The sequence below is a fragment of the Scleropages formosus genome, chromosome 25 (assembly GCF_900964775.1).
Source record: "Scleropages formosus chromosome 25, fSclFor1.1, whole genome shotgun sequence".
In the NCBI taxonomy this organism is placed as follows: domain Eukaryota; kingdom Metazoa; phylum Chordata; class Actinopteri; order Osteoglossiformes; family Osteoglossidae; genus Scleropages; species Scleropages formosus.
Window position 1 is genome coordinate 10821331 of NC_041830.1, and position 22107 is coordinate 10843437.

The 22107-nt window shown below is 48.3% G+C and overlaps 3 protein-coding genes across 6 annotated transcripts; all 3 read right to left on the minus strand.

Moving 5' to 3' along the window:
• Positions 1-296: 296 nt before the first annotated feature.
• mrm1 (mitochondrial rRNA methyltransferase 1 homolog (S. cerevisiae)) lies at positions 297-4350 on the minus strand. Of its 3 annotated transcripts, none has more exons than XM_018731017.2 (6): positions 4244-4350; positions 2425-3231; positions 1685-1778; positions 1319-1439; positions 1110-1229; positions 297-759 (listed from the first exon to the last, which is right to left on the minus strand). In XM_018731017.2, the coding sequence occupies exons 2-6, from the start codon at positions 3207-3209 to the stop codon at positions 710-712; spliced, it is 1170 nt and encodes a 389-aa protein (XP_018586533.2). In that variant the 5' UTR covers positions 3210-3231; positions 4244-4350; the 3' UTR covers positions 297-709. The 3 variants fall into 3 exon arrangements, with proteins under 3 accessions (XP_018586533.2, XP_018586536.2, XP_018586534.2); XM_018731020.2 differs by having other exon boundaries at positions 2425-3248; positions 4244-4299; XM_018731018.2 differs by having other exon boundaries at positions 2425-3317; positions 4244-4299.
• A 1476-nt stretch (positions 4351-5826) lies between these two features.
• LOC108921349 (dehydrogenase/reductase SDR family member 13-like) lies at positions 5827-10221 on the minus strand. The gene is made up of 5 exons (XM_018730803.2): positions 9646-10221; positions 8058-8176; positions 7814-7937; positions 7036-7362; positions 5827-6536 (listed from the first exon to the last, which is right to left on the minus strand). The coding sequence occupies exons 1-5, from the start codon at positions 9770-9772 to the stop codon at positions 6277-6279; spliced, it is 957 nt and encodes a 318-aa protein (XP_018586319.1). The 5' UTR covers positions 9773-10221; the 3' UTR covers positions 5827-6276.
• A 935-nt stretch (positions 10222-11156) lies between these two features.
• Positions 11157-19896, minus strand: LOC108921479 (PHD finger protein 12-like). 2 transcript variants are annotated; one of them, XM_029249463.1, is made up of 15 exons: positions 18583-19896; positions 18259-18494; positions 16466-16538; positions 15705-16095; positions 15416-15536; positions 14913-15045; positions 14586-14750; positions 14307-14456; positions 13414-13984; positions 13198-13242; positions 12966-13100; positions 12723-12821; positions 12450-12532; positions 12109-12247; positions 11157-11641 (listed from the first exon to the last, which is right to left on the minus strand). In XM_029249463.1, exons 1-15 carry the CDS (start codon positions 18622-18624, stop codon positions 11268-11270), a joined length of 2757 nt encoding a protein of 918 aa, XP_029105296.1. In that variant the 5' UTR covers positions 18625-19896; the 3' UTR covers positions 11157-11267. The 2 variants fall into 2 exon arrangements, with proteins under 2 accessions (XP_029105296.1, XP_029105294.1); XM_029249461.1 differs by having other exon boundaries at positions 13198-13317.
• Positions 19897-22107: the final 2211 nt, after the last annotated feature.

A 22107-nucleotide genomic window follows, 5' to 3' on the forward strand; every position in this document is an offset into this window, starting at 1 on the left:
CATCACTCATGGCCTGTCGTACCACAGCTTCTCAATGGGCTGCCCTCTCCTGGGTCATCTCCTAGGCAACAAGCATCCTATTTTGGAGGTGTCACGTTGTATTATCATTGCCTAAAACACACACGTCATTCCACTGAATATAGTGATGTGTGCGTAGAACGTGTCACTGACATGTGAAACTGCAGTAGAACGTTTACCTCATGAACCAGGCTCACGAACGAATAATTGCAAATAAGCATATACCAACCACAGAAAAATGTTTCACACAACAGACAAGGTTTAATACAGAAGGGACAACAAATAAACCTTTAGGCTTTATTACTGACCGCTCTGTACATACAGTGGACACAGAACTGTTTAAACTGTAGTTTAAAATGTACTTTAAGAAACACATGTTCCAGTTCCTTTGATGCCTGTCGCCCAGTAACGCCCCCTCCCATGGATGAATTTCCCTCCCCCAGGGAATATAATCACAGAGTGCTTTGCTCCCGTGTGTCTCATTCCCTGTACTCACTGAGGTGTCACCCAAACAAGTAGCTAACAACAAGGACCAGGCAGGACTTTGTCTGATGACTTTCCGACCCCTCTGCCGGGCACATCTACAGCAGGTCAGCTTGGTTTTATCTCCGTCATGAACCCCTTGACGGACTCCTCTTCACACGTGAGGTACAGTGCCCTCAGTGAGGATGATCACTCGATGGGGATGTGCTCATGGGTATGGCTTTGGCCTGGAAGACAGCAGGGAGTGCAGCAGGATTCCTGTTGAGCGAACAGTAAGGTTGGACACAGTCAGACACAGGGTGTTGGACCAAAGGTATCATCCTTTGGATCACTTCAAAACACACATGATCCACTTTGCTACCCCTTTTGTCAATAATCTTTCTATTACATCCTTTTCATTTTGGTGTTTTATTCCCCCATACTTTTATTGTTACAATATTTTAAAAACTGGTATTTATTGTAAATTGCTGTAGAGTTCCAAAATGTTTTTGCAGCTTTACTGAAGTAATTATGGTGAGCTGAACCTGGTCAAGTCCCCTGCTCAAGGGTTAAACGGGAGGTCCCTGAACCAAACTCGTGTTGGAAACAGCGTGATTTTCTTTCACTACCTGCAGCGACAGAGACGTTGAGGGACTCGACGGCGGGATGCAGCTCACGGCCAGCTGGGATCGTGACCGTGGAGTGGCAGAGTTCAAGGAGCTCCGCTGACAGACCAGTGCCCTCTCCACCTGGAGAGGGCAAAACATGCATGACACATGCTACACGCTTGAACATTCATGCAGAAACTGGGTCTTTGTTCCCTGCTGGAAACACTCACCCATAAGCAGCAGCGTGGGTGAGGTCAATTGAAACTGTGTGCAGCTCAAGACAGGGACAGTCACACCTTTGTCCTCCGTCCCCACGGTGCCCACCACCTGCCAACCCTCCCGCACCTTTGCCTTCAACCAAAGGAGAACAGAGCTCATGGGTTAGGTGTGAAACACTGTGCAGGAAGTGCAGTGCAAACTTTCTCCTGAACAGGACAAGGCAACATGGCAGCAGAGTAAAAGGCTTGACAGGGGAGAACAGTGTAAAATATCCTGATTATTATGGTTTTATATTCAGAGAAAGAGTCTGTGCTTGGTGCGCCCCCTGGTGGACATCGGCATGGAGCAACTCGGACAAACGGAGAACATAAGGATACCTTCAGCATGCCTGCGAGGTCCCTGCAGCCGTACACTCCCATGATCTCCATCACGCCAGAGCTCGCTTTGCTCACTACTGGGGTTAAGGGGCAGCTGAAGATAAAATGAATTTATAAAAATAAAAAAAACTGTACTGTAGAACATTTCTACTTGCAACTAGAAATCTAAGCTCTTCACGCTAGATATTGGTCTTGTATACAGACCACGTAGTATCCCATGACATTTTGGGAGCTATAATGCATAAATGTAGAAATTCTGTCATTTTGCCGATACTTTTCTGCAAAGTGACTAACAGGGTAGCTGTTATAATTATTAACCCATTTTTACAACTGGGCAATTTTTTTTTTTTACTGGAGCAATTCAAAATAAGTAGCTTGACCGGGGTACAACAAACCTACAACCTCTGAGTCCAAAGGCAGCAGCTGTACCTATTATGCTAACTGCTTTTTTTCTGATTGGTGGATTCCATTAGCCCTAATTTATATTTATTAATCTGACTTGCAAGTTTAGGCTTGTCCACTTAGCTGCTTACACTCATTTACCCATCTACACAGCTGGGTCATTTTTACTGGAGCAATTCAGGGCAAGAACCTCGATCAATGGTACAACAGCACAAGGGGGTATTTGATCCCAAGACCTTTGACTGAAAGGTGACAGATCACGTACTGTCCCTAAATGTCCCCAAAGGTCCTCGCATATAGAGTGCTTTTGGAGAAGAGTCTATCATCAATAGTGGTACCTGTTCCGGATGCTGCTGGCAACCCTGTCCACGCCCAGGAAGTAGGCGGAACGCAGAATGGCGCCAAAGTTCATGGGATCCTGCACACTATCCAGAACCAGCCAGAGCGGGGTCTGCACGGCCCTGTGCTGAGCCAGGTCACCATGGTCCGTGAGGAAGTCTAGAGGACTGGCCTCCAAACAGACGCCTTGATGGACCCGCCTGGCGCTCATGCTGTCCAACTCTGCCCTGCGGCAGCGCCGTATGGGGACTCCCTGCCTCCGGGCCGCTTCACACAGCTGCCTCACTGACACCCTATCGGGGCCACTGGACTCCTTCACAAACAGCCTGTGCAGAGTCCGCCGGCCCTGGGTGAGAGCCAGGAGGCAGGGCGCCACACCGAAGAGGACCTCTGTGTTCTCGTCCTCCTGTCTGGGCTCCTCTTGGCTAACGGACCCCCAGTGGCCCTCGGCAAAGTCCTCGGCTCGCAGCCTGAGCAGCTCGGGTGATAATCTGCTCTGGCCGAAGCGTGCCACTTCAGAGCCTGCAGACTTTTTGGGTTTTTGATGGGGAACACGGGACCGAGGTGCACCCCACCCAACGGAGGACCGATCCCGGTGCCACGAGGACATGCGTGGCTCTCCGTCGCTCCTGCTGCGTTCGACCACATCACTGACTATCCTCATCGTTGATGCGGAGTCATCATCCCCAGAGGAGCGCCGGAGCCAGGAGCAGTGGTACAACCTGAGCTGCACACCTCTGGATGCCCAGCGCAGCGAAACCATCATCTTGCCGACCATCCTCATCACTGCCCATCACTGGGAGGAGCTGCAGGGGAGGAGCATCTTCATCATGAGGGAAGATCAAACTGAGAGGAAGCTCATGGCACAACCATCAGGGGTGAAACCAACAGTCTGGATACAGAGACATGTTATCAGTCAAAGCGCAGCCCATTTTACCACATTACACTGGAGGGTAAAGCCAGACATCTCAGGCACTCACATTCATTCACGGTTCTGCCCTTAAACAAAAATGTTACACAAAGAGAGACATTTTCAAACTGACAAAAACTAAGACTCTCATAAAAATACGAGTTAAGAGCCGAGTTCCACACACACGCAGCTGTTTCACGTTTTCTGAATCAGTATTTTCAGCGATGTACTCTTCACTGAGTATTTTACCTCACAATTTTCTGCAAAGCAATTTACAGTGTTAAGCCGCTTACGCCGATTTACTCGTTTATACAGCTGGGTAATTTCGGCAATCGATCCGGGACGAGTACCTCCACGAAGGGCACTACAGCAGGAGGCTTGATTCGAACCTCAGACCTTTGAGTGCAACACCAGGCAGTTTCTAACCACTACGCCACCTGCTGCCCTACTCACCGAGGGACTGTTTACTGTGACTATCCAGCCTTGCACATTCAGTCAGTCACTATTTACTCTGGATATGTACCAGGAGAATTTACTCTATTTGCAGTCAGGGAATACTGAGTCTCAGTACTGAGGTAACTACTTCAAGTAGTACTTGCTCACAGTATTCAGTCTGTGTGAGTTTTCAGTTTGCTGCATCATGTCGGTGAAACTCTGAGGACTCACTCTCTGAACGACTACAGTACTTACTCAGTATTTTAATTTAATTTAATTTAATTTACACCATTTTACTCAAAATTTGGACACACCACCACGCAGTAACTGGTGCCCGGCCAACGACATCTACATGCCTGCCATTATTAGAACAAGTTCCACCAATGCGGGAATACCGCGATAGAGCGACTGCGCCGCAAAGGCAAAACCTCTGAATTTACCACAACATTAAAACTGAAGTACTTTTTACTTACACTGACCGACACACGAATCCTCAGCTCTTCCGGACGGCGCGCTCCGTCGCCCGAGGAGGACCGGAAGTGAACGCCGCTCTTGACGTCGACGCTCAACGCGCCGGTCCGGAAGTCGGATGGTGCCCCCAGTGGCCGGATGTGGGAACTGCAACCACTAGGAGTAGACTGGTGAAATCAGTGCCGCGCAAGGATTTGGCTTGGACTGTTGCGTGCATATCTCGTGCTCACATAACTCGCGATTCGGGGCTACAAAATTAAATTTATATCATATATGCAACCCATGTTTTGCAGTCAAAATTGCAAATTCATACCAATTAAAGAAGAGCAGCAGGTACTCTAGTCGTTGGAGTTCCCACATTACGCTCAAGTTTGAATCCCACCTCCTACTGTAGTTCCCTTGGATCAAGGTACTTACCCTGAATTGACACAGTAAATATTACCCAGCTGTATAAATGGGTAAATAAGTGTAGATGGCTTTAGATCATTGAATAGGTCACTATAAGAACCTCTGCAAAGCCATGGCATTGTGAACTACATAGGTGCCACTAGGACGCAGATTTGAATGAGGAAAGGTTTTCCTCGCTTTCTGAGATACAGGTGAAAGTTGTACCATGGGCTATAACCTAGAGGAAACCGTGGTTTCTGAAGACAGGGTCTCGGATGGTGCTGAAATCAGTGGCTTTGCATGTTTTTTCTGGACAGAGAGGTTTTCTCCAGAGAGTGAGGCTCCTGTGAAACCCGCCAAGCTGGTCTATTCGCTGCGGTGAAGGAAAAAAAAAAAACACCATTCTGCGCTCATACGCAATCGACTCGATTGCCAATTCAGTTGATTGGCTCGATTCAATCCCGCCTCTTGTCAAAACATGAAAAAATATGCAGTCAGCACGAATCAGTCTGTTCTTGCCCGTTTCCTCTCCAGTCTTTGCATGTGAGATACATCATAAAGACTTTCCGCGCAATGGGAACACGCAGTCGTCACGACAGAGCCATCCAAAATCACACGCAATCAAATCACATGCAACGCATCTCATGTTTATACTTTCCTTTGACTGCAGGTTGGATTAAACATAAGACCTTGAAACTTGGACAGTCAGTGTCGTGACCCTTCAACATTAATGCATGAGGAATTTTACTCATTTAGCTGACACTTTTCTCCAAAGCGACTTAAAATGTTAAGGTGCTTGCAATTATTCACCCATTTATACAGCTGGGTAATTTTTACTGGAGCAATTTAGGGCAAGTACCTTGCTCAAGGGTACTACAGCTGGAATTCAAACCTGTGACCTTTAGGTCCAAAGGCAGCAAGTCTAAAGTCTACGCTAGCACCTGTCCCAAGAAGGAACTAGAGCCCCACGCAGGGCTCGAACCAGCAACCCTGCAGCAGCAGCACATGCATTTAAACACAGCATCAGCAGGCACCTATCATGTAAGGAGATGCTGGAATCTTGACTATTACCAACCAACAGAATGGTTCAGGTCATTTGTTTCAGTTACAGACAGTTACAGTTTGGAGCACCGTTCCACATAGTGGTGTAAACAGTTTCTTTCTGAGCTGTAATCATCAATCAAGCGAGGAAAGAAAGTGTTTGCATACATTTATTTCCATGGAGGGATGAACACGTGCATACGTCACATCGCAGCCCAGACGGGTCCGTACAAACATGACTCCGAACAGCTCCTCTGAGCTCGGTCCTCAGTGTGGGCAGCACCGTACCGCTGTACAAAAACAAGGGTAAACGAGCCAGTGTGGTCATCGCTGCAGCTGAGGCTCAGGCCGATTCGAAATGTGGGCGGGCCAGAATGGTTGGGGTTAACTTCACAGCGGTCGGGGGTCTACAGCTCACAGTATGGTTCGTATACGTCCGTTGCAACCCTACTTTCAGCCAAAGCAAACAACACAGAGCAATGTCAATGATGGCGGTGGTGTCGAATCATCCAGAGAAATACACGTACACCACCGCGCAGCTGAAGGCCCCATGTGTGGGTGTCCTCAGCGGGATGGGTGTGTAGTGGCCCCAGGAGGGTGCACTCCCTCAGCACAGACCACACAGCCTTTCGCTCACTTCCCACAGCTTTCGAGCCACGGCGTCGTCAGTGGCGCGGGCGCCCAGCTCCTGCGGCTTGCAGCAGGAGAAGTAGCTCCCGCTGAGCGGTTCGAGACCCTCCTGCAGCGCACAGTGCAGGGTGGTCTGGGCGCCGGCCTCTGGGTCCAGGAAGAGCAGCTGAGCCACGGGTTCGATGAACACCTTCTGCCACAGGCTGATGTGCCGCGAGAGCTCAGTCCGCACGATTCCTGTAGGATGAGGGTGGGACAGGTGGGTGTTAGGCTCTCAGATGCTCGCATGCACACACACTCCAGACAGTCGCTGTGAAAACAGTGTTTTCGAAAGGAATCGCCCATATCTCTCCAAAAAACCCCGCGAATACGTTAGTTTTTGTTCCACACAATCTTCGATTTTCATTAAGCTCTCCATTAAACAGATCGTATGGTTCGAAGTGTTAATGACATTCCACAATGAAGATAAATGTTCCGTTTAAGACTCACCATAATTTAAGTTGAAATTTATTTGCATTTTGCCAATAGCTCAGTTAAGGGAAACAAATTAATTGGCCAGCGCAAAAAAACACGCTGGGGGGTGTTGAAAACCTGGACCAGGAGTGGGAACCTCTGCGTTGCACCTTGCGAAGTTCCAACATGAAATCAGCGTGGGACATTGAAATGGAGCCGACTGTAGCATCACCATCTCAGTATTTGGAAGAGCTCAAAGGTCCAAGGGGAGCGAGGGACACACCTGGGTGGACACTGTAGCAGCTGATGTTGGTGCCCTGGAGTCTCTTGGCCAGCTCGCGGGTAAAAAGCACATTGCAGAGCTTACTGTTGCAGTAGGCCTGGAAAAACTGCCAGCTGTAGCGGCCCGAACCCAGGTCCTTGGTGGCCATGAGGCTGTCAAAGTCGATGTAACCCCAGCGGTGGGCGACGGAGGACAACGTGATCACACGACCCCCGCCGCCCTCGTTCAGGCGCTCCAACAGCAGGCAGGTGAGCAGGAAGTGTCCCAGGTGGTTCACGCCAAACTCGATCCCGAAGCCGTCCTTGGTGCGGCCATCGGCCACCAAGCCTAAGCCGCGATCAAACACACGGGTGAGCACACACGCACACACACACACACACGCACACACACAGAGTAGAACACATTGCTGAGGCTCAGAACCACTCTTTTATATGCAGTGCTACTTGAAAGTATGTGAACTCCTTGTGTCCCTTAGTTTTACCACGAAATGGTTGTTTAATCAGTCTTTCTCATGTAACATTTCAGGTGTATAATGATCAATTCCATATGTTGGTTTAGAGGAAATCTTGCGTGTAGTACAAACACGGAATAAATGAATAGTCATTTATTCATTTAATAAGTTTAGGATTTAACATTTAGATTTTATTAGTTTAGTTTAATATTTAACAAGAATAATGAGCATCCGTATAGGGTTCACGAACTTTGAAGCAGCCCAGCATGAACAGATATGATGAACATGATGAAGAGCAGTGCAGTGATGATGAGCATCAGGCCCCACCTGCGTTGTTGATGAGAATGTCCAGCCTGGGCTCGGTCCGCAGGAACGTGTCTGCGAATGAACGCACAGACTGCAGGCTCCCCAGATCCAGCTGCATGTAGACCACCTCGCTGTTCCCAGTTGCCTATGGAACAAAAAGCATTTGGGCCACCGGATGAGCACCTATGGAGGAAATCCTCCCACACCATGCCGTCATCCCCCATCTCAACCATGAAGAAAGTCAACCACGCAGCTGGTCACTCACCTTCTGGATATCACGGATGGCAGACTCTGCCCTCTGTTGGTGCCGACATGCCAGGATGACCCTCGCCCCTCTCCTGGCCAGCTCTGTGGCTGTGGCCTTCCCAATGCCCGTGTTACCCCCTAAATAGGAGAGAAGGACCAAAAGACTGGACTTGGTAATGGGGTCAGAGGTGAAAACACACTGATTAATGCATCTTGGTTTATGATTGAGGTTCTATGAGATGAGTGAGTTGTACACTGGGACAAAGAGCTCTTGACATGGGGAAGAACCAGTATGGAGGTGAAGGATTTCAATCTTGAAGAAGTGGAGTAGCAGGTGGTGATCATCCAGGTGGATGTATCAGAAACATGTTTCTGATTCATCCAGGTGGATGTATCAGAAACATGTTGCAATGAGAGGGTATGTACCTGCGTTGATTAGTGGAAAAGTGAGGAGCAGCAGTGTGTTGTCTAGCAGTGATGGGAGAACCCGTGAAAGGCAACAACAGATCCAAGGGAAGAGGTATAGATGGAGAACAATAAGGGGCCCAATACTGAGCCCTGTGGAACACCTACTGAGAAAGACTGAGAGGCAGAGGAACCATGCCAAACCACCTGGTAAGATCTACCCAGCAGGTAAAATTCAAACAGCTTCAGTGCCATTCCTTTGATTCCAAGTTGTCTAAGAGAGGAAGGTAGTATTCAGTGGTTGATGGTGTCTAATGCTGCAGAGAGGTTGAGAAGAATGGGGACTGAGGAGAGAGATGCCACTCTAGCTAATTGGGGATTATTTATTCTGACGCAATAAGGAGAGCAGTTTTGGTCAAATGGCTTATTTTGAATCCAGACCGATAACTATGAAGGAGATCGTTCTGGGCAAGAAATTCAGACAATTGTTATACGCTGCATGTTCAAATGGTTTGGAAGGAGAGAGACTGGTCTGTAATTTTGGACTGAGTTTGGATGCACATAAAGTTCTGCTAACAAGAAGGAGATGCTGAGAGTTTCAAAGCCAGATGGGAGGCAACCAGAGGAATTAAAGTCAGAGGAAATAAAATGAAAAGGTCTGTAACTTAGAGAAGGGATTTTAAGAGGGCAAGTTGTGCTTTGGTGAAAAAGCTGTTCTTCGGAAGAAAAAAAAAAAACAAAAATGAATTCTAAAGCTACACCGAGGTTGTAAGGGTTTATTAAAAATAAATTGGCAGACCATGAATACATTTTAAATCCCGTGTCAGCCGGTCAAAGGTGACTGGTTCAACCCGGGCCGCCGCGCGTAAAGACGCATGGGCGCGTCCTGTCTCACGTGGACAGGTGATCGTGATGCATCGGAAAAGATAGGTAAAACCAACCAGCCTTGCTCAACGCATGAAAATTGCTCACGGAGGTAACTTGAGTGGTAAAACCGCGTGTAACACGCTGAAGAAGAAAAAAAAAATCCAGAAATCCTATTTTAAAACCGCATGGGACGGTGACTGTTTGGACGCAGAAGATCAGACGTCCACATGTCCTTCGACCAAACCCCTTTACACACACGTTTTACGTCTGAATCCCCCCCCACCAACAGCTGGAGACACTCGGGTGGACAGGGGGTACGCACCGCGCGCAAATACCTGTGATGATCACCGCTTTGCCGGCCATGGACGCGGCGCTCCGACACTTGGACTTCTTGAAGGCGGTCTCCACCAGGAGGACATAAAGCGAAGCTAGCAGGACGGCCGAGGCGAGCAGAACCAACATGATCGCTGGTCGGCAGCTCCTGGATCCTCCGAGACTCTGATCTCCTGGTTCTTCTGGGCTCCTCCGCTCTTTCCTCTCTGCCTGATTGACCGGTTTTCCAAATCCACTTTCCTTCAGCCTGGATACATGTCGCGAACTGGCCGAACCGGTCCTTCACCGACGCCCCATGCAGCACCGACCCCCCTCGAAAGAAGCGAGGAGTTTCGTGCCTGCAGCCGCACAAGCGTCACCGCCGTTTGCGTAACGAGGTGGTTTGGCTCTGATTTGTCCATTTAAAAGCGAAAATATGATCATAAGAAGCGTTTTTCAGAAGTGCCTACTCTAGAGGACTGCTGAAACCCAATTTGCCTGCAGAAAGACAACCCAGTACATGCAGTTAAATGCCCAACACTAGAGTGACACCAGGTGGCGTGATGGTAAAGGACCTGTACTTTGGCCCAAAATGATGACACATTTTAAGGAGACCCCTCAGGAAGTGGTGGTAAATATGTGGAATGGCAAAGTCATGGATGTAGACATCGACAATGCGGTTTTAGAAACCGGAGTGCTGTGTGACCACTGATATAGGGCAGGAGGAATGTAGGTGGGCTGGTTTTTCCATATTGAAGTGACTCCTGAACGCGACTGTGCCGTTATGCCCACTGCTTTGCTTTCACACCCCCTTTGTTCAGGTGGGTGTAGGGTCAACGTGTTTCTACCCTGCCCGAACTGAGGTAGTCGACCGCAACGTGACCACGCTGGGGAGGAAAGGTCCGTCTCGTTGCTGCGAGGCATCATTTAACATGCAATGTATTCAAAGTTTTGTTGCAAGACATCAGAAAACACATTCTACAATTTGTTCTTAGAAAATCTTCATGTATTTTCACTTATAAGATAGCCAGACCAAAAAGATTTGTATTTACATATGTGAAAATCAAATTAATTTTAAAACAATGCAATACTGTATTTACACACAACTCAATTACTGAAAGAACAGGACTAAGTTAACACTGTTTTCATCTTAATGCTACTGGAGCCACTGAAATAGAAAAAAACTGGCTGTACACGGAGCAGACCATAGTCTCGGACTGAAAAAAAATTACCTGTGTATTCATATACACAAATACCGTATGTACATGCACACATCCTTGCATGTACATTTATCCATGTTTAATACAACTACCTGTAGTGCAAAAGTAGAAAAAAATTGTACAATCACATTAAATAATGAGTAAAGTTTTCATGTATGAAAAAAAAAAAATAAACTTGCACAAAATAGAACAAATTTTGATAATTCTACACGTCTAATGAAAACATTAGTTATGAACATTGAGGATCAAAGTGTCCCTTATTTTATGCAAATCTATCCCTTTTGAGTTTTTAAAAAAAAAAAAAAATTCCAGGTGCAACTATCCCAGGACATTTGAGCCTCAAAATAATTGACTTCATGCAATACTTTCCTATGAATGCTATAAAAAAAAAAAAAAAAAACAAAAATAATTGTACAAGGTCAAAGTCATTGAAAACTGTTGCCAGAGAGGAGGGCGGGAGGCTGGTGGAGCTCAAGCGACTCGGCAGTATCCCGCGTCTCTCTGTTGCGACCGTCCTTCCCGGGGGGTTTTGGGGCAAACTCCACCACGCTGAACACAAACTGCAAACAGCCCACCTTGACACAGCTGCCGTGGTGCAGCAGAGCTGTGCCCTCCCACCCCGCCCCTCCATCAAAAAGCCGGCTGGAACCGCTAGCCTTGCAGTTGCACGGGGTCCACGGACTGCCTTGGAGTCCGCTCTGGGGCCAGCCGCTCGTCACCCCCCTGGGCTTCGCCGGTTCCGTCCCTGTGCTCATGGCACCGCCTGCTTCCAGCTCCACCTCCTGCTCCCTACAGCGCCCTAGTGAAGAACAACATGAGCACAGCTCTCTGATGAACATGACTTATGAACTGTGATTTTCCATAAAAACCTCAAGCTGGCCTGTTGACCAGTGGTGGCCAATGAGAACGAGTCCACTACTTCAGACATACAGGATTTTTTTTTTAAACCAGTAAACACAATTTACACTAGTTTTATCTGATTTTTACAGAACTTAACCATACATAAACGGAGGGATGTCCTAGTTATTGAGATTATGAATGTTTAGTGATTAAAGTGACTTTACATCGAAGGGAGAAAAAAAAAAAAAAAAAAAAAAAAATTACAAAAACTTCAGTTCCCCAACTGTGTTTGCAAGATGAGAAGTCAGAATATTGGCAGTAAAATATTTTTTTTTTTAACACCAAGGGGGGGGGGGGGGGGGGGGGAGTTAATGCAGCATTCAATAAAATTTGGCCACTACCCCGTCACAGCAACTGCACACTCACTGATTATGTTCTGTACTTTGGTGACCACGCTGCTGGAGTGGCCTGGGCTCGTCTTCTCCGAGAAATCGCAGGAGTACAGAACGTTGTCCACCATTGTCCCGTGCTCGCTGTAGTTCAGCAGTTCGTAATGCTTTGTGTTCTACATACACAGAACAATATTCAAAATTTACACAACACCAAAATATCACCTCATGGCATCAAACTCAAACAGGAGCCTAGTTACCCTAACTTAGGTGACAATGTCTGAAACTTTCCCAGGGTTCTCGTTGAGGGATCAGATACAACTCCAGCAGTATGTCCAAGAGAGACATGGTCCAAACACATTTTCAGGATCCACCCACCTCATCGTAGAAGATGCACGCGTGTTTTCCTGACACGTAGTTACAGTGGCCGTAGTTTGTTAGACACACGTCCATATCGGCACCTGTCCGTTGGAGAGCAGGAGGACAGGGGTGTTGATCCAGGACCCGAACGTCAATCAATCTGACCTCAGTGGTGCATTCATGTAAAAACAATCATTGCAATGTGTGGAACTTGTACACAACACAGCAGAAACATGCAGACCCAGGAAGAGGGTGAGGCTGAGTGAGGTCACAGCGAGGTGTGTAGCTCACCTGTTCCAATGTAGAGCGTCCTGTAGCACATGTTGACAGCGCCTCCTTTCCCAGTGAGGGGGTAGAAGGCTGCTCGTGCTCGTACCTGGGACCTTTGCACTGGACGGGAGAGGAGGAGGTTGGAAGCAGACAAGAGGAGAGGGAATAGGTGGTTGGTACAGGAGGATAAGGGTGGAGGGCCAAGGGAGAGAACACGGAGGTGGGCCGAAGAGTGTGGGCCCAAGAGGGGCCAGTTCTCCTGACCTGCAGCTTGTGGGGTTGAGGGCACTCTTGCACAGCCATCCAGAGCAGGGCTGCCTTTGTTGTGGAAAAGCTGCTGGATCCTCTGCCAGGCCAAAAGACGAACAAAGCGCTCATCCAGCTGGCTGAGCTCCACATCTGGGGAAAAAAAGTTCAGGATGAGCACTTTTTTTTTTTTTTTTTTTGACTGCAATGCAAAAAAATGCCTCCGGCCAGGCTGTCTGGCGGCACTCACCCCCGTCTCCGTCGACTACTGCCTTCACACAGCTGCCGATGCGCCCTGCGTGTGAGGAAAGCAGGCCTGGGAACGAGGACTCTCCACTGGGAGACATGCCGCACAAGCCCACCACTCTACCTGCGCAGACGTAAGTCAAGCTTTCTCAGAGTCCCTCCCCAGCACTGATCCGTCCACAGGTGGGGTGAGAGGATGTTTAGTGAAGAGGGAACTTACCTGCAGCACATGTTGAGGAACGAGGCTTGGCAGATGTACTGCTGTCTTGGGTGGCTCTGGGTGGGGCGAGGGTGCAGGTCGCCACAGTTGGCGAGGAAACACTGCGACTGCTTAGCACACAAGTTTGCCCTCGAGCCAGACAGGGGGTGCCAGCAGCTTCGTTTTCCATCTTCACCAAACTACTGGCTGGAGAAGCCAGTCTCTGCTGCAGCTCCTGCGGGTGCCTGACGTCAGGGTCCCTGCTGCACCCCAGGGGTCTGTTCGGGCTTCCGCTTGGCAAACAGGATGTCTCCACAGGTGAACAGCAGCTTCTTTCTGGCTCTTCAGAGTGGCTAAGAGAGTTCAGCAGTGAGGCCCCCTGGGGACTAGCAGGGGTATGACAGGGCTTGGGGTAGGAGATTGCTGACGCTGCCCCCTCTGGGGGACATAAAGAGCCAGTCTCCTGTGGGTCCACGCAAGGCTTGACATTGGTCCGGCTGACCTGGTGACAGTCCGAAACTAAGGGGGTGATCTGCTTGGCAGATAAATGTTGTACGATGCTGCATTGGAGAGCAACGATATCCTGCAGCCACTGTTGCACAGGGAAAGGAAATCCAGAGAAAACAAAAGATACGCATTAGTGACCCATTTCACCACTAGGGGACAGCGCTGTTGTATTTTTACACTGGCCTCTGCTCAGCATTGAGTAGGAGTCTGTGGAGAGATTTTTCTCAAATATTTTCCAGCTAGGAATGGATTACTTTTACCCCCATAAGGAATAAATGTAATTTTACCCCCTCGCAACAGAGACTTTTACAGAACCTAACCAGTGAGTAAACCAAGGGACATTTGTATCAACCTTTAACTGATTGTGGATCACAAACAAATGGATTTATGAAAAATTCAGGTCCCACCTCTCGCTGCTCTGCCTTGCTGGTGCAGCGCGGAGACGACAGCTGGGTTGTCTCATCTACACTGTTACAAATGAGCTCTCCGCTGCGCACTCCCATGGGGGCGTTTAGGGCCGAGGGACATTTGTATTGGCACTTGACAGCATCAGGGACCTGCAGTGGTGGTATGGAGGAAGAACACGGTGTCAAAAGCCTTCCATGACACTCAGGTCTGTCCCATGCACAAGGATTTCCTATCAACTCAATTAAGTAGCACTCGTAATAATCCACAGCTCCTTGTACCTTGAGCACTCGTGTTCTGTGAGGCTGCACCCTGCCGAGGTCTGATGGGCGCCGTTGATACGCTCGCTGCAGGAAGTCCAACTTGATGGCATTCTGCGACACCATGTCCTGGAAGTGGTCGAATAGCTGGCAGCGACTGCTTTGGGTCGAGTCCGCCTTGCTCAGCTGCAAAGACAAAAAGGAGTGCAAGTCAACTGTACACGTCTCACAGAGATGACTCTTCTCTCTGATCATCTCCTGTGTGAACAGTGGTGCACTGAGGCCACAGGCCATGGTCAAATCAACCCGTATGATTAAATCACCACTGCCAGCGGTGGCGAGTCTTACCGAGACGTGTTCTTTGTGGTTGGGGCACCTCCAGCTGCTGGTGGGCATGGCTGTCATCGGGGGGTCCACGCAGTCCATGTGGAACAGGAGGGGGCAGAGGTCACACTGGATCAGTGGGGCGAGCCTGCAGCCCCTGTATGACGACACCCACCGAAAGTGAAATTATCAGTGTGGCGAAAACATGAAATGCATTGGATGACATGGAGTACAATACAAAACGTTAGTCACTTGGAATGTACCCCATTCCAACAAGACTGTTTTCACTAAATGAATATTTGTTTGAGCCCTTTGCCTCTACAAATACGGAAATACTGAAATAACCTAATCTGTTACAAAACACAGTGCCTATGAAAAGGACAAAGCACTTTATATACATTCACATCATTTCTCACTTTTCCGCCTACTGTGTAACAGACAAATATTGTGCTGGCCTTCATTTTAGTTTTGAACCCTTATAAATTTGAGGGGTGGCACAATGTCAAAAGTCAGATCGAAGGTCTCACCTGCCACAGGAGAAGCACACCTTCACTGGCAATGGGTCCAGCCCATTGGGGTCCAGCTCACGTTTTTTCCTCTTTACGTTCCTCCCCGTTGCCTCCTCTTTCCTCCTCCGCTTAGTGGTTCCTGCGTGTCCGTGTACATGAAGATTAAAATATGTGACAAACTTCCTAAAACTGAATATAAACACAGAATATGACTTACAACCCCTGTGAGGCAGCTAACACTAGACACCTTAGCCTGGGGTGGGTGTGAAGTAGACCACAAAAGCTCCAGCAATGGGCAGGTTCAGACCTGGAAGCGAGGTTGTGCATGTGAAGCTGCCAGGGAGCTGGAACTGTGTGGGGTTCCTCTCCATGGCGGCAGCGATGAGGAGCTCAAAAGGCCTCCTGAGGTGTGACCCGGGACCGTCTGCGTCAGCATCTGGGTCCGAGCCGGGGGCCTCGTCCTCCGCGTCCAGCAGGTCCTCTTCGTCTGCGTCGTTCGGCTCCGAGGGCGTAGCCGTGTCAGTAGAGGTGCTGGAGGCCGGTGTGCCGGGCCGCTCCAAGAAGCGCACCTGGGCCACTGCCTGTAGCCCTGCCCCCTCTAGTCGCACAGCACCCAGCTCTGCCACCGGGGGCGATAGCTGCTTGACCATCCGACACTCCAACAAGCCGTTGATCTGGTCCTTCCTCTGCTCCCGCTTCTGAAAGCATTTGATAATTTATTAACGGTGTTTACCAGCAACCCCAGGACACATCGGCACTCATTTACATCTATTCATTTATCGCTTTACTCTAAATTAAAGAAGAGTAAATAAAAGTGCATCAACAACAAATTAAGAGCTTTAAGCACAAAGAATTACATAATCAAGTAGCTGCCTCTAGAAGCGACATTCAAACAGCAAATACAAAGACAATCACAGGATTCATCAGTCAGCAAAGTGTCTTAAGTATCAGGGTACCAGCATATGCTGACACAACACCAAGTCTCCAAACTGTACCACTGAAACCTTACTGTAACAGAGCTATTTTTCATAAAGGATGAATAAAGAAACCGCAGACGGTGCGGCATACCTTCCTGCGCGCCACACAGCGATGACACATCCAGTCCCCTGGGGGCAGCATCTCTTCGCTCAGAGGTGGGTTGCTGGTGACACCATGGAAACAACAGGTCAATCCGCGCTGTTCACGTGGATTCAAGGTTAAATCCGGTCAGAAAAGAAGACAAACAGAGGCACTCCTCTGCACGGTTTTACCATACAGGGAGGAAAAAAAAGGGAGCCACAGCCAGCTGACAGGTCACAGAGTTTGTTATTTAAAAAAATAAAAAAATAAAGCTTACATTCCAGTGGATCACTGAGGTATGCCGAGTTAAACAAAAATGCACAAGCATGTCAGAAGATTAACAATTTAGCCCAAGACATATTACTTCAAACGATTAACTGCTTTTCTTACACACTGACTACTTGGAGTTCTTGGAATTCTGAAAAATACGTACGAGATGTTCGGATGGGTCAAATCCAGCTCAGTGAATTGAGTTTGAATGTTCTCCTTCTGTTGGTGTCCTGCTTTCCCTCCCACAGTCCTAAGTGTTTCAGGTGCTGGTGACTCTAAACCGCACATAGTACAAGACTGAGTGTGTGCGATGGCCCCGAGATACACTGCTGTCTTACCCTGGGTGTACCTTGTCTCACACCCTGTGCTTCCAGGGTAAACTCTGGACCATTGCGACCCTGCACTGAACGTACGGTTATTCGTAACGGATGGACTAATGAGACCTTTGACCACAAATCCCACTATTACACTTAGGAAGGTAATAGTCTCACACATGTTTAGGACCATCCTGAGTAGGACCACAAAACCCATCCAGCCACAGAAGGGCAGCAGACCTTGAGACTACTGATCCTGTCGAACGCAGTCGTATCTGGGCTCTGCACTCGATCTGGTCACAGAAATAAACTAGAGAAGCCAAAGCAGACCTTAAAGAAATAAACTACAGGGGTTTAAATGCCCGTGGCACATGCCTGACACTTTCTGGAGGACAGTCTTGTTTTTAAACTCCTGCTGCAGAAAGCAGATGAGAACCATGTAAATGGAAAGAGGTTCTACAAGGACCAGAATGGGACATCAGGGCTTTTATGTTGAGAAATAAACCAGAGAACGGTCCCTGTGGAAACCAGAGTGCCCTCGGAAAGCCCTGAAGGCACGATCCCGGATCTGCGTTCAGTCAATCGTCAGCTACTGACCATATAAAGTACTGATGGTCAAGGATCACTTGGGAGTCTTTCATGGCCACAGATCAGCTGAGGGGACTAATCACGTTAATACACCGATATATTGATTCACACCTGCATTTACACTCAGTTTTACCAGGTGTAAATCTCCATCCAGTACCCCGCTGTGCGATAAGTTGAGTCCAGCAGAAGACGCTTCTACATGCTAATTTGATTTAACACTGAGGTGTGTGGTGCCAGGTGACTGTTGCATCTGCTCATTCCAGAACACCCTTTATATGCCGCTTTCTTACACTCCTCACGTTTGCTCTGAGGGCACCGCTTCTCCAGCCTCCGCGCTCCGTTTTTGTGTAGGACTCACTCCACCTAGCGGCCACGCGAGGAAACGCACGGCTCGATGGACGTGTATTAGGAAGATCAAGGGCAGCAACGTGCGCCGTGACGTCACTAAGGGACTCTCAGGGTGAGGTGCATACACGCGCACACGGTGAAAAATGCACCCCTCCTTGCAAGAAGAGGACTTTCCGAGACACTCGAACGCAGTGCTACTGGAGGACTGACGCGGCCGGGCATACATGATTCGTTCGTGTTGCGTTCGTGCGTGTGCAGAGGAGCGCGCGGCCGCGCACGCACCAGCAGCGCAGGTGGAAGGCGGCGGGGCAGCGGTCGCAGCTCAGCAGGTCGCCTCCTTCCCCGCAGCTCGCGCAACTTTCGCGCGCTGCGATCCTGCCGCTCCGCCGGGGTCGCGTGTCTGACCTGCGGCTCCCGCGCGCGCCCTGCTGCTGCCGCTGCTGCTCCTCATCCTCTTCCTCCTCCTCCTCCTCCTCGCCCTGGGCGGCGGCGCGCGGCGGCGCGAGCAGCGACTGGATCTGCGGCGGCGTGACAGACGGAGCTGTCAACAGATCATGAGATGCGACAACAAGCAACGCGCAGGGCGCCCGCACGTAACGGCCTTACCTCCACGAGTCCCGCGCTCGCGCTCTCCATCGTGTCCCACATCGACTACGGCGTCCGCCGGCCGCTCCGTTCTCTCGGCAAAGCCCCTTCAGGCTTTCTCGACGAAGAGACAACAGCTCCTGGATGGCGGCTATAGGCTAACGGTCTCCTGTCGCTCCGACCTCAGTCCTCCGGGGAGGTCGCGTCCAGTCGACGGTCCCACCGAGGCCTAGTCTAGTATCCTATGGCGGCCGCCGCTCGTCCGGCGGCCGTGGCCGGTCGATGCGATGGGCAGCTGAGCGAAGCGGCGGGACCCTCGCCTCCCGGCATGGCGCCTCCGTCATGCGGTGAGCGGCGGGGCCCGGAGCGGTGATGAGGGGCCGAAACGAACCGGCAGGAAACGGACTGCCTTTTTGTTGTAGTGAGAAGGGGGGGGGGGAAACAAACCGCTTCTCGGTAGCGACAGCGCGAGCCGCGTCCCTCGAACGAGCTGGCGCAAAACCTGCGTGCGCATGCGCACTCACATTATGGCGGACCTAGCCTCCCCGAGCCGCCTCAATAACCGCTCTCTTTCGTCAGATATTTTTATTTCTGCACCTACAGTGTGACTCTTTACATACAAAAACATCAGTAGCGAAAACATCATGCCAGCGGAACCCATTAATCAGAACGTATTAGATGGAATCCGTGACATTTGTCCCGCCCACCGTCAACAGGTTTGCGCACACCAATTATGCGTGACTTTGAATGGTTCGAACGTCGGGTCACGTGGGACGTGCGGAGCCGCCGTTTTCACCTTCGACTAACGATGACGTCTTCGCTGAAGGCAACACGCGCCGTGATGACGTTGCAGGGTCCTTCGCGGGTCTTCTGGGGGTAGTAGTTTTCTGTGTTTTTAGGTCCGCAACCGACTTGATGCCAAAGCTATTGCAGTGGAAAAATAAAATGTAATAAGCATTATTTACAGGCAGGGTGTGTAATGAAGCGGGTGCAACCCAGTCTCCAAGATCACCATTCAGTCATCATTCATTCATTCATTCATTCATTTGTACAAAATGCATAATTGTGGTGGTCTAAAGTCTATCATGGAAACATAAGGTGTGCGGCAGGGTACACCCAGGATGCAGATAAACACAGGGCAGTCACACACATTCATTCGCTCACACACCCTACGAGGACAATTTACAGCCACCAATTAATCTGCACTGTGGGAGGAAACTTGAGCATCTACAGAAAACCCACCTGACCATGGGAAGAACATTCAAAACTTTGCTCCTGGAATAATAAGAATAAAAATAATAATAATAATAATAATACACACACACACACACACACTTTCTGAACCGCTTGTCCCATACATGGTCACGGGGAACTGGAGCCTACCCGGCAACACAGGGCGTAAGGCCGGAGGGGGAGGGGACACACCCAGGACGGGACGCCAGTCCATCACAAGGCACCCCAAGCGGGACTCGAACCCCAGACCCACTGGAGAGCAGGACCTGGTCCAACCCACTGCACCACCGCGCCCCCCCCATAATAATAATAATGATAATAATAATAATAATCATCATCATCTTCCCAAGGCAAGTTAAAATATTGGGTTTGTATACAAAACACACACAATAATTTACCCATGCATAAATATGGATCATTTTTACACTGTTAATTCAGGGTAAATGCCTTGATCCAGTGTACTACAGGAGCACCAGGGACTCAAACCTGAGTCCTTTAATTGCGATGCAATGCCTCTAACTACTACTCCACCTGCTGTCCCATTTGCTGAGCTAAAAATACCCCATTGTGTAATTGCTTTGCATACATATGTCAGCTAAGCAACAATTTAAAATAAAAATCTAAACAAGTTGACCTTTTCGTGTGTAGTTAAATTTGTACACTCCTTTTACAGTATGTACGTGTATCTTTTAAAAATTGTATTTACTTGTACAACATGTATTGCCTTACTGTATTATGCAAGGGCTATTTCACTGAGGCATAGTAATAAAGTAAAAGGAAGTAAAACGTTTCAATAAAAGGTATTTCTCCACATTTGAGGCTGATAGCAGCAGGATAACACAATTGCTAACATGAGAATATTTTGAGATAAGCATTTCTAAATAGACAGTAATAAGCCATATTTTGGTGGTTTCATGAATAAATTAATTAGTACCAAAGTTAAAAGCCGTTGGAATAAGAAAAAGACGTTTTATTTGAGATATTTTACCAAGAAGAGGTTGAAATATTTAACAAGCTGTCTTGTACAACTGAGTCATTGTAATCACTCTTGACAGGCTTGAGTCTCAATGGCAAATAAGATTAAAAGGCTTGAAGCAACACATTAAAAATTTATGTTTTATTTCTGAAGGAGCTCTCCTTTTTGAACAAGCACTGATTTTTGAGCACAAACATGCTTTTCTTTCTCTCTTGACGATGAGATTTCACTGACATATTGACGTCAGACTAGAATGACATAAGTATTTGAAAGCTGGAATCAGCACTTTGGTAATAAAATGTGAACTAGTTTAATGTTTCATTGACAGGCTGGCCAATTTAAAATAAACTTAGCAAAAATTGACAGATGCTCATATAATACTGAGTTTAATGTGCACTTTTCAGCCTTTTTTATTTTTTTCTCAAGGATCATTTAAAGATTCTCAGAAGTAATGTAAGTACAGACATGATGTGTACTAAGAGACATCAGACTGCACATTACCTTCCAAAATACAAAAACCTGCTGACCTCAGTGTTGATAACAGCTATAAACCAGAGGTTCACTTTTACAGCTTAAGTTGCAGCACTTGTTTGTACACTGGATGATCATTTACTAATCATCATTTACTGGGTGATTTCATTTACTAGATGCTTTTCTCCAAAGCAACTTCCAATGAAGTCTATGTAGTGTTACCAGCCCACACACCTTATTCACCAAGGTGACTTACACTGCTAGATACACTACTTACACTGGTTTACTCATCCATACATCAGTGGAACACACACACTCTCTCTGTCACTCACACACTATCAGTGAACCTGAACAGCATGTCTTTGGGCTGTGGGAGGAAACCAGAGCATCTGGAGGAAATGCATGCAGACACAGGGAGAACATGCAAACTCCACACAGACTGAGTGGGGATTGAACCCACTTCCTCTTGAACCACCCAGGCACTGTGAGATGGCAGTGCTACTCACTGTACCGCTGTTCCACCCATTGGTATGTTGTATGTTATATGCTGTATGCTGTATATTTACAAAGTCAATATAAAATGTTAGTTTGTAGTGGAAAAAACATGAGCTGTGTTTACTCTCCAAGCCAACAGAAGGAAGTAAAGTGAACCCCAACTGCACAGGAACGTAGGACTGCCTTAATTCGTCTCATTTCCTTAATGTAATGTTTACAGCTCATGTCCAGTGTTCCTGAACATCAGTGATCAATAGTACAATGTGGACAGTTACACACAACCAGTATTAAATAGGAGTTTGTGTTGACAATGTATTTTTTATTTTCCGTCATAAATTAGTGTTAATTATGAAGTAGCTTCAAGTTAAAAA